Here is a 12,372-nt window from a genome sequence, read left to right as displayed (position 1 = left end):
CTAGATAGCATTTGAGCTCCTAACTCGTTTGCTGGAGGATTCGGTTGTCAAAGCTCGTAGCAGAAATCATCAAATTTCTCCTGCCATAAGATAGAAATTTAGAATGTTAGATGGAAATATTTGCTAACTTTTTTTTTAACAGCTGGTGGCCTCTGGGGACATTATTGGCTTACACCAGAAGAATGCTTAAGTTCTTGCCCGGATTGTCTTGTTGGGGTCACCAGCCAAAGATGCGTTCCTGGTAGCCGTGGAATATTCACTTGCTGGGGGGGAAACAAAACTGTCCACACTATTGCAGGGGTTTCGTGGTTCTGGTATACCTCGTTATACACTAGGGCGTCATCTTGAGATCTACAACAAATTTTCAACGACTGTATCTCATTACAGGACCCCTCAAGAACAAAGATTGCCCAGTGGCAGCTTCCAGAGTCAAAGCATGGAGTGGTTTCCTTGAATTTCAAGCTGATCAAAGATGCCCCTGTGGGTTCCTATTCAATATTAGCTGAAAGAGAATCAGGATACCCTTTGAGTCAGTGGTTCTCAGCGGAAGAATATGGTAATTTAAGTCTTGATAATCCTAGAATTTTACATGGTCAATAGCAGTCATGGTGGTATAGGTGTCTGTGGCTTTTTTTTTTTTTTTTTTCCTTCCCCGGGAGTGAAGGGTTCAGTGTATGACATTGTGGAAGTATGAGGATAGCAGCAATTTTGGCAACAAATCTAGAATGTGGCTTTGACCAACTTTCTGAAGATCACCGGCTTTACTGTAACTCACCGGCTTCGTCACTTCTCCTGTCTTCCAGTGCTGCCCCGATTCAAGGTCGATGTGGCTTCTCCACGAACCGTATCAATGACAGAGAAGGTTGTGAATTTCAAGGTTTCTGTTATGTACGTAAAGCTGTTAGTAGTTTTGGGAAGTGGGGGTTTTGTTCCTTTTTTGCAACTTATTACATTCCTTTTTATTTAGGTACACCTATGGTGAACCTGTGGCCGGCTCTGTCACCGTTCGTTATTGTACACAGCCACAATATTACGGCAGAAAACAAAACTGCTTTGGTGAGCAAGGCGAAAAATGTGCCGACATGATAGGAGAGGTGAGTAACATGGTAAAGTAAGGCGGAGGGGGGGGAGACTTAAAGTCGCTTTTCTGACACTGTTGATGTCACCCAGGGCTATGGGGTACTCTGTCCCGGGCCGTTTATATGTACGGGGCTGCTGTCATGGTTGTATAATGGCCGATGCCAGATTCTGTGACCCTGGGGACGCTTTTTATGAGGGGTTTATATACAGGGGAGTGAAAGAGTTTGCAGAGTGAGTTTGCCACTTGCAGGTTGCGGTTATGATTGAACCGCCGCCTCAGTCTATTGCCTCCTGGGGTTCATGGTGGTGGCAGCCTGGATGGTACGCCCTCAGCAAGTAGGGCTTGGCCCCAGGGAATGAATGGAGGGGTCCATCACAAAGTAAGACCACGCGATGGGAATACAGTGCAACTTCTGTTTACTCACTGTAAGATGAAGCTGTGGGCCTGAGCATGGCTGGTTCAGACCACTGGTCCCTTTTTATCCCAGTGCTGGTGTGGTGACCTGGTAGTCTTTCCCCAGCACCTCTCGTGTTGGTGGGTCCCCATAGCTTGGAGCGTTTGTGGGTCCTCTACGGTCTTTCGGCAGTCTCTCTTCCATACGGCGGGCAGTGCGAACCCTGTAGGGTTGACATTCTGTTCCGGTCCCTGGCTCAATCTTTACTGCTGGTGTCCTCGGATTCTTGGGTCAGTGAGGTCCGTGAAGATCCCACTCACTGCCGGTGTCAGGTTGCGTGAAGCTGTCACCTGACCTAGGGCCCTGTGCCCTGTTGGTACTCTGGTTCCAGGGGTACCTGGCTGTACATCCCTGGCAACAACTCTCCTTGCCCCCTGGGTCACCGTTGCACGACCCTGTTTGGAGACATGTCTGTCCCCTTCAACTGTCACTACGGGACTCCTCGGAGTCTTTCTGTTTGTTCCCTCCCACCAAGTTGCTTTCTAGTGGACTGGCTCTGCCTCTGAGTGGCCATCCAGTGGGTCCCCCAACTAGTCAGTCACCCCTAATGGGGAGTGGGAAACTGGGGATGTTGTATTATTGGTACTGGCACTGGCCTTCCAGGTCTCTGGGGGTAGGCCCTGCATCTTTGTCAGGATGCAGTACCTAGTAGTGCTCTGAGGTGTTCAGGGGCGCTACACATGGTGTTGCAACTTTGCTCTAGTCACTTAAATGTGAAAAGCTCTGGATGTCCTAATGGTATTTTCTCATGAACCAGAGGGACTCCCTAAGCTTCAGTGCACAGGTGCAATTGCAAGCCTTGCAGCTATTATGCCACTTGTGCTTTTGCTACGGTTTAGTTTGTTCCCCGAGTGCAATGCACTCCTAGATGGTAATTACTATACTGACCATAAGTCCATTGTGTAGGACACATCTGATCAGGTTTCCATGTGGCGGGTGCACTGCAGATGTTTAATGTTTCTTTTGCAGGAGGAAAATCTGCAGTATTTAATAGAATACTATCCACAGGCAACACAAACATTAAATGTCCCTACATGCATGTATTTGGGGCTTAATTACTGCATTTTGAATAGAGATTTTTAAACATAGCCCCAGTTATTTTTATTAAACTTGTCTGACAGTATTAAAGTGGTCACTTATGGATGGTGAAGACTTATTGATATGTTGTACTTTGCTTTCCCTCGACAGCTTGGTCCGGATGGCACTTACAATGGCGTCATTGACCTGGACTCGTCAGTTATGACGTCAGGAAGAGGACGGTCCTTCAATTTGCAAGTCACGTTCACCGAAGCAGGAACGGGTAACTAATTCATGAGATGGAATATCTAAAACTGATATTTCAATGACAAATGGGTGATCGGGTAGTACTCAATCTTGGACATTTCATTGTTTGGATGTGTTGGATGAGCATGTCACCTTATCTTTAGGAATTCAAGTCACGGAGTCACGTTATGTTTGGGTTACAAGCCAACCATCTAGCATCAACTTGGACTATGATGCCACGGGCCAGTATTATAAGAGAGGCCTAGATTACCCTGTTGTGGTGAGTATGGAAGACTTGTAACTATAGTGTAATGGGCCCCCGTGCAAAATTGGGACCTGGGCCCCCCTCCAGACGTCTGGCCAGATGTATAGGCACCTGTAGCCTTCTAAATCCCCCACCCACTTCACTATACAGTGATAGCCCAAATCCTGGTACATATGGTTCCCTCATCCCAGTATCCAGTCCTCAGAACATATAAGAGATTACTGCAGTTAGATGGTGACTTACAGCTGACGTTCCTTCAGATGGAATTGTTCACTTTTTTTTTCTATCTTTTTTAAAACTGTCCAACTTCTTCCGCCACAAATCATCTGCAGAGATTAAAAAAAAAAAACACATTTGTAGTCTCCTGTTTCCAGCCCTGTCCTCTTCTAGTCCCAATCTGCAAAAACCACTCATCCTAATGATACCCCAATACTGAGCCACTGCTGCCATGTGTTAGTATTACTGCACCTGCTGTGAGGTACAAAAACTGTGCGCTTACTACCCCACATACTAATGCCACCACTGTGCCCCTTATAAAGTAGTAATGCCTCATTTGTGCCCTCTAGATAGTAGGGGGGTGGGGAAGGAGGAGTGTGTCATTAATGCCCTAGAAGTGTCCACATTTTGCTCCTTGAAAGTAATCTCAACAGTATCAATACCCTGAGTGCCACTATAAGCCTGGACTCGCATGAACGTATGGCGGGGGAAAAAAGGTCCCATTATCGTCCAGGAGTAGGACTATATATTTTTTTTTTTTTTTTTTTTTCTTCTCAGTAGCTATTAGACATTTACAGGAATGTGTCTCTGTGTCTCTGTGTCTCTGTGTCTCTGTGTCTCTGTGTCTCTGTGTCTCTGTGTCTCTGTGTCTCTGTGTCTCTGTGTCTCTGTGTCTCTGTGTCTCTGTGTCTCTGTGTCTCTGTGTCTCTGTGTCTCTGTGTCTCTGTGTCTCTGTGTCTCTGTGTCTCTGTGTCTCTGTGTCTCTGTGTCTCTGTGTCTCTGTGTCTCTGTGTCTCTGTGTCTCTGTGTCTCTGTGTCTCTGTGTCTCTGTGTCTCTGTGTCTCTGTGTCTCTGTGTCTCTGTGTCTCTGTGTCTCTGTGTCTCTGTGTCTCTGTGTCTCTGTGTCTCTGTGTCTCTGTGTCTCTGTGTCTCTGTGTCTCTGTGTCTCTGTGTCTCTGTGTCTCTGTGTCTCTGTGTCTCTGTGTCTCTGTGTCTCTGTGTCTCTGTGTCTCTGTGTCTCTGTGTCTCTGTGTCTCTGTGTCTCTGTGTCTCTGTGTCTCTGTGTCTCTGTGTCTCTGTGTCTCTGTGTCTCTGTGTCTCTGTGTCTCTGTGTCTCTGTGTCTCTGTGTCTCTGTGTCTCTGTGTCTCTGTGTCTCTGTGTCTCTGTGTCTCTGTGTCTCTGTGTCTCTGTGTCTCTGTGTCTCTGTGTCTCTGTGTCTCTGTGTCTCTGTGTCTCTGTGTCTCTGTGTCTCTGTGTCTCTGTGTCTCTGTGTCTCTGTGTCTCTGTGTCTCTGTGTCTCTGTGTCTCTGTGTCTCTGTGTCTCTGTGTCTCTGTGTCTCTGTGTCTCTGTGTCTCTGTGTCTCTGTGTCTCTGTGTCTCTGTGTCTCTGTGTCTCTGTGTCTCTGTGTCTCTGTGTCTCTGTGTCTCTGTGTCTCTGTGTCTCTGTGTCTCTGTGTCTCTGTGTCTCTGTGTCTCTGTGTCTCTGTGTCTCTGTGTCTCTGTGTCTCTGTGTCTCTGTGTCTCTGTGTCTCTGTGTCTCTGTGTCTCTGTGTCTCTGTGTCTCTGTGTCTCTGTGTCTCTGTGTCTCTGTGTCTCTGTGTCTCTGTGTCTCTGTGTCTCTGTGTCTCTGTGTCTCTGTGTCTCTGTCATACGAGATTTTCTCACATTGCACTCGTCCAATTCATATGCTCGGGTGAGCGTACCCGAACAATGATAGTGCCTTCTTAATGTTTATGAGCCATTAAGTCTCCCCATCTATACCTCCACTATACACAGTATGATGGGCCCACAGCTCCCCCAAAACAATGATCCATACACTAATTGTCCCCACAGTATCTGACAGCCCCTCACATTGACTTATACTTTATAAAGGCTCCTCATTGGCTTCCGCACTGTATAAAGGGCCCCCCCAGTGGCATAACTATATAGTACAGTGGACCCTGGTGCAAAATCTGAATCTGCCCCATTACCACCCCCTTCCTGCTTGTTGATGTATGGGCCGTTGTAGCTTTCAAAATCCTATAGACATAAATGTTGCTCCCCTTAGAATGTAGTAGTTTCCTCCACCCGTGTGTTATAAATGTCTCCCCCAGTCTGGGCCCAGTATTGCCACCTACTCCAGGGTCCAGGCAGATCAGTGCTGTCACCAGGTGCAAGACAGTCCTGGCGCTTTGATGACCAAACTATATCCATATTTGTAAACTTCTTGTTTGTTTTTTTTTTTTTTTGTTTTTTTTTTTGTTTTTTTTCTTAGGCCAAACTAGTAGACGAGAATGATCAGCCCATGGTGGGTCAAGAAATTGAGGTACAGGTTGACAACGGTGAACCTGCAAAAGTAATCACCGACTCTGATGGCCGAGTGGTACATAAAATTGATACCTCCAATATGGTTGCGGAAAACTTTACAGTCAAGGTGAGCACTAAAAATGGGGCGTGTAGGGCAGAGATTTGTGTTGGTTCGCCTCTGACATTTAGTCACCTCTCCTCCTTTTGTGCTTCTTAGGTCAGCTACACAAACCCCGATCAGTGCTACTATTCAGAATGGTCAGACAAGGACTACCCCTCCGTTGAATACACAGCCTACCGTTTTTACTCCTTTAGTGGGAGCTTCCTACAAATGTCACGTCCTAAAGGTGAAATAATCTGCGGACAGAGCCACAGTATTGATGTGTCGTACATTATAAGCCCAGAAGGAGCTAAAGAGAACACTGCCACAATCTATTATCTGGTGAGTGATCGGTCAAGTGCAGAAATAAGCAAAGTGCTCAACTCAGAGTTGCTTGTTTCTAGTTGGGTGCCAAAGAAACTTTGTTGCAGCATGTACTAACCTTTCAACTTTTGAGGAGATCAGAACCTGGGAATATCCACGACTCAAAGGACTTGCCAGTTTTGAAGTTGACCATGACCTCCATTATCACTCTCTTGTGAAGTCAGTTTGTGTAATAAAGCCACCTGTACAGCAGAACCTAGTGCAACTATATACCATGGAGCCGCAATCACCTACTGTGCTGCCGTAGGGCTCCAAAGTACTGTTTTTCGGATTATAAGATGCACGTTTCCTCCCAAAAATTTGAGGAAAGGGAGGGGGTGCATCTTGTAATCCACATGTAGCTTACCGATGGAGTAGGAGGCAGGGGCAATGCGGTGGCAGCTGTGCAGTGTCTGCAGCTGGGGCTGTGGGCGGTGAAGGCTTCAAACAATAGCCCCTGGAGTCAGCGTGTGCGCAGATGGAGCTCTTGGGCTGAAGATCTCATCTGTGCACTTGCTGTCTCTGGTCAATTGATCTCCCAGCAGCGGACTTAAGGAACATGGCACCTGGAGGTGGCACATGTGCAGATGAGATCTAAGCTTGTGTTTGAGCCGATAGCTCAATCTGTGCACGAGCTGACTCTAGGTGCCATTTCTTCTAAGCCAAAATTCAGGTTGACTGCCCCTGCCTCATCGCCCGCAACAGAGCAGGTCAGCACCGCCATCCGCAGCAGGTATCAGACGCCTTTTGCACCGATGGCAGACCTGCCCCTGCCTCCTCCGACCTCCGCTCCGCCACTGCTGCTGCCCACCTCCTTTGGTAAGATGGCACCAAATACATGGATATATGTAGATATATTGCCTCTAAATTTGGAGTGCGTCTTATAAACCAAAAAATATGGTATGTCATGGTGCATGGCAATGAGAACAGGGCATACTATCCGCCTATTATGTAATGGCGCCATACAAGTCCAGCTATGAGACCTAAGGCCTAAGATTAGGCTTCTGCTCTGCCAAGAGGCCTTATGTATGTTGTAAGTGGTAATGGGACACAACATCTCCATAGTCGGGTTGCAACATGAGCTCTAGCTGCATGCGCATTACTGTGCAATCATTATGAAACTAGCGCAAAGTCTCAAAATTTCACAACGTAGTATTTCACACAACTTGTGGATGTAACCCAGTGACTATATCTAGATTTTATACTTCTTGCTCTTAGGTGATGTCGAAGTCACTGATTGTCCAGAGTGGTCAGAAAGATGTTGATTTGAGCAGCGGTAAGTTGTGTATTGCTCTGATATTAGAACATACTAGACCTTTAGGTGAATCTGTAAAAGTTGAACACTTGTGCCACAAAAAAGAATTGTAATGACGTGAACTTTGTAGGTCTGCTCACAAGCACTTTAAAGGACGTGTTCTCAAAAATTGACTTTTTTTTTTTTTTTTTTTTTCCCCCTTCCCACCAACCTCCCCAAAACTTGTTTCCTCAGAGAGAAAAGGTTCCTTTCCATTGGACATTATGGTGACTGCAGACATGGCTCCCAGTGCAGATTTGGTCATCTACAGTATTTTGAAGAATGAAATGATTGCTGAAACGATGAATCTCAACATCGAAAAATGCTTCAAAAATCAGGTAGAAGGTTTGGTTCTGTTTTGCAGACATTGGCCTAGAATGGACAATCACTGCTTGGTCACACACTATCCCTCAAGATTTACCTACTGTATGGTGAACACCTAGAACGGAAGTCCATTTTGTAGAGGTCTGACCTACTTTTATGGCCTTGTCTCCTACACAGCCTCTCGGCATTTGTTAGAGGAGCTTTGGGCCTCCTCAGATCCAAAGATCTAGGTGTAACTTTGTGTTGGCATATGTTTAATGCAACAACTTCACTCCTGAGTGTTTAGTTGCTAGTAGAGTTGAGTATGTAACTATTCGTACTGTCTAATACTCACGTATTCATTTCAAATACCGTGTGCGATGAAAGTCAAAGGGGAAAAACGTGCAAAGTAACAAGTAACCCAAATACTGTAGTTTTCATGTGAATAGTGCAGAATTCGAGTTACTCTACGTTGAGTATTCCCCATTAACTTGCATTGCACATGCTATTCAGAATGAAAACGCGAGTATTGTACAGTACTTGTTATGAGTATAGGGAATACAAAGTTAAGTACTTGCTCAACTCTACTGATTGGTGAGAACTGTCGCTCAAATTCCATGAAGTTACACCAGTTATTCAACCTAAGGAAGAACAAGAATCTCAATCACCAAATCCAGACACCAAAAAGGAAATCTGACGTCTGGATAAGTTCTGAAACCATCAAGGAAGACACCGAAGAACCAGGTCAACCTCCACTCAGGAGATCCGAAAGGTCAAACAAAGGGTATCCCAGCCAAGCGCCTTTCTTATATGATCAGAACAGTTCCTGAGCCACAGGCATGGCAAGAGATGCAGAAACTACCTGTCCACAAGAAACAAATGGATTAATGCCGCTAATGAAGATGGATTCACTTCACCAGATCCGAACATGGGAGCTTACTGAGCTACCACAAGGGAAGAAAGGTATCGGATGTAAGTGGGTCTTCAAAAACAAATTATTCCAAAACTTAAAGTTCACCGCTTTAAGGAAAGATTGGTTGCAAAGGGGTACTCTCAAAAAAGACGAAGATTGATACGTTTTCTCCAGTTGCGAAACAAACAAAGTTCAGAACTTTTAATGTCTATAGCTGCAACTCAGGAGATGAGTGAGAAACTTTGACATCAAAACAGCCTTCCGTCATGGTGACATTGAAGAGTTGTATGAGCCAACCCGAGGGATACACTAAAGGGAAGAGCATCTTTGTAAAATGCAAAAATCCCTCTATGGTCTTAAGCAGTCGGCAAGGGCATGGAATGCCAAAATGAATAGCGTTGATTGATGAAAGATTTAGAAGATCTCAAGCTGATCCATGTTGGCATACGAAAAATGTAGTGGAAGGGTGGGGGTGGATGTATGTGTTTTATGTAGACTATGTAATCATGTCTCATGAAGATAAAAAGGAAATTGCAACGCTAGGTGACCTTCTCAACCAACACTGTCTCAAAGGATTTTGGAAATGACATATTTGGGAAGCCAAATCCAGAAGACAATGGGAGTTTTCTTCTCAAAGTTCTAAAATTTCCAGTCCTAGACCAGTTTGGAATGTCAGAAGCCAAAGGTGCTTCAAGACCAATGAATCCATCCTGCCTAAAGTTGGAAGGAGAACATCTGCTACGCAACGAGAGTTAGACAAGCAGTGGGAACACTTCTGTACGTGACAACCTCAACTCGTCGGAATTCTCTGCCATTGTGTAAACAAGCCACGCAAAAGAGACTGGAATGCAATTAAGAGAATTCTTCAATATTGTAAAGAAACTTAAGGTCTAAATCTTAAGCTATCAGGAGATCTGACTCTTGGTTATGTGGATGCAGATTGGGCTGGAGATTCAAGCGATCGGAAATTAAACAAGCGGTTACTTGTTCAAATTAGGTGAAACTTCAATTTCTTGGTCCAGTAGAAAACATGCGTCTGTCGCATTGCCTTCTACAGAAGCAGATATATAATATCACAAATGCTGATTTAAGAAGGGTTCATGCCACACATTGGGGAGAATAGTAATGTAATACAAGTATATTATGTACTTATGATCATATCCGATGTGTGGGAACTAACCAGACCATAGGGATAGTTCAGAATGATACCCTTTCCTCTCCCCTTTCCCCCCCCCCCTCCTTTGGTAAGAAAAACCGAACAAAGATTAATAACTTTTGAGTATAAAAATACAATAAAATCTAAAGATACCAGCTATTTATTGGAATGAAATTGGGCGTCCCACTATAGACTAAATTAATGCACCGGAGAAGTATATGGAATATAAGTTGAGTTCTCACAACTGTGCTGCATGAAGGGATACTTATGGCACATATATGGTTATCCAGAGATTATACGTATAAAGTGTTTATCAATGTAAAGCCTGCTTTACATGTTACGATATCGTATGCGATATCATATGCGATCGTAACCGCCCCATCGTATGTGCGGCACGTTCAATTTGTTGAATGTGCCGCACAAACTATTAACCCCAATCACATGTACTTACCCGTCCATACGACGGCGACCGTCCACTTCCTGGAGTGGGAAGGACATTCGGCGTCACATCAACATCATGCGGCAGCCGGCCAATAGGGGCGGAGGTGAGCGGGACTTAAACATCCCGCCCACCTCCTTCCTTCCGCATTGCTGGCCGGGAGCCGCAGGACGCAGTTAAGATCTGTTCATCGTTCCTGGGGTGTCACACACTGCAATGTGTGCTACCCCCGGGTACGATAAACAACCTGACGTTCATTTTTTAGGAATTGAACGACGTGCATGCGATGGACGTTTTAACGTTCAATCGCACGTACCTGTCACACACTACAATGTACCTTACGATGCCGGATGTGCGTCACTGACGTGACCCCGCCGACCTATCGTAAGATATATTGTAGCGTGTAAAGCGGGCTTTAGAGATGTTACGCAATATATGGTATATGTAATCAAAGGAGAACCATTATGAAGCCATAAAGGGTTTCTTTTTATGTATATAAAGTGTCATGTGCAACAGGGGGTTAAATAACCAAAAGTGCAAAGATGTCCAGTCATGTCTAAATGCACACAAAAAACCTGATCACACACCAGTAGTCAGTACCAACACCATCCAGGTGCTGGCGCTTGAAATGAAAATACATTTTACCTAAAGTTGCAGAGGCACCGGCTATGGGTAGTGACTCCTTCCCCTGACGATCGCGTTTCGGAGCTTCCTTCAAAGGGGTGGGGTCATCAGATGTGAGGGGAAAATTAAATGGATATATAGCTGCTGGTCATGCCAGTCAAAAAGGAATTTGGTTGAAACAATTTTTGGAAGATTTTAGCAAGTGACTTGGCTTGGTCAACTGTTATCTACGAGATCAACCAAGGATGCATTAAAATTGCCAGATGTGAGAATAGTGGCAGAACTAAGCACATGAATGCAAAACATCACCACTTGCGTGACTTAAGGCCACGTCACACACCGACATCACTAGCGACATTGCTGCTGAGTCACGGTTTATGTGATGCAAGAGCGATGTTGCTGGGACATCCAGAAACTACATGGCCCCTGCTGTGAGGTCGCCAGTCGTTGCTGAATGTCCTGGACAACTTTTTTTTTTTGTCGTTGCTCTCTCGCTGTCATACAGCGATGTGTTCTTCACAGCGGGAGAGCAACGATCTGAATGTGCAGGGAGCCGGCTTCTGCGGACGCTGGTAACCAAGGTAAATATCGGGTAACCAAGTGAAGTGCTTTGCTTGGTTACCGATATTTACCTTAGTTACCAGCGCGTACACCGCTCTCAGGCTGCTTGTGCTGGCTCCCTGCACGCTTAGCCAGAGTACACCGAGTAAATAAGGAAAGCGGTTTGCTTATTAACCCGATGTGTACTCTGGTTACGCGTGCAGGGAGCCAGCGCTAAGCGGTGTGTGCTTGTAACCAGTGTAAATATTGGGTAACCAAGCAAAGCATTTTGCTTGGTTACCCAAAATTTACCTTTATTACCAAGTGCAGCATCGCTTCCACGCATTGCTCCTGGCTGGTCACTGGTGAGATCTGCCTGTTTGACAGCTCACCAGCGACCATGTAGCGACGCTCCAGTGATCCTGACCAGGTCATATCGTGGTCGGAATCGCTGGTACGTCGTTTAGTGTGACGGTACCTTTAGTGGAATGTTGTATACTTTAATTTGTGAATAATCTGACAAGATTGCTCTTCACAATGGCTGTGTCATGCTAAGTGTGAGGACTTCAGAACTGCAATGGGACTAACAGGATAAGTTGTTGAGTGGGGGCATTGGCACATGCTTGGTGAAAAACTTCTAGGTATCTCGATCACTCGGTCTCACAGGGAGAGTATGTGACTATTCTTTTCCCTACGTCCATTAGCGAGGAAGCTACTTGCAGATAGACAAATTTTATTTCCTGCAATAAATTCAGCTTACAAGGTTTGTTCCTGATTGTTCCTGAATAAACCCACCATTATTGCCAGTATAATAAACTATAAGACAGTATCTTTTTATAATCCGCTGCCATCACTCTGCCACTCCTTAGTCTTCATTTTTACCACTGTCTTTACATCTTGGTTTTTAGGTTTCTATGGCTTTCTCATCAGAAAAAGGCTCTCCAGGATCCACGGTTGATGTGCTGCTTTCTGCAGATCCCAATTCATTTTGCGCCCTGCGTGTGATCGACTCCAGCCTCCTGATTCTTAATCCCTATGAGCAGTTTTCAGCTGACCGTGTAAGTAGTTGGCAAA

At 45.3% G+C, this 12,372-nt stretch overlaps 1 protein-coding gene across 1 annotated transcript in view; it reads left to right on the top strand.

The window, feature by feature from the left end:
• Positions 1-12,372, top strand: part of LOC142310730 (ovostatin-like) — a 59,421-nt gene that overhangs the window by 18,971 nt on the left and 28,078 nt on the right. The window contains exons 6-15 of the mRNA XM_075348356.1: positions 388-556; positions 804-888; positions 968-1,094; positions 2,724-2,835; positions 2,963-3,078; positions 5,535-5,693; positions 5,784-6,008; positions 7,248-7,305; positions 7,519-7,661; positions 12,207-12,356. Of these exons, the coding sequence (XP_075204471.1) occupies positions 388-556; positions 804-888; positions 968-1,094; positions 2,724-2,835; positions 2,963-3,078; positions 5,535-5,693; positions 5,784-6,008; positions 7,248-7,305; positions 7,519-7,661; positions 12,207-12,356 (1,344 nt within the window). The remainder of the gene's footprint in view (positions 1-387; positions 557-803; positions 889-967; positions 1,095-2,723; positions 2,836-2,962; positions 3,079-5,534; positions 5,694-5,783; positions 6,009-7,247; positions 7,306-7,518; positions 7,662-12,206; positions 12,357-12,372) is intronic.

This window comes from Anomaloglossus baeobatrachus, chromosome 5, assembly GCF_048569485.1.
Source record: "Anomaloglossus baeobatrachus isolate aAnoBae1 chromosome 5, aAnoBae1.hap1, whole genome shotgun sequence".
Taxonomy (NCBI): domain Eukaryota; kingdom Metazoa; phylum Chordata; class Amphibia; order Anura; family Aromobatidae; genus Anomaloglossus; species Anomaloglossus baeobatrachus.
Note: the sequence above shows the minus strand (reverse complement) of the source record. Positions and strands in the feature narration are given on the sequence as shown.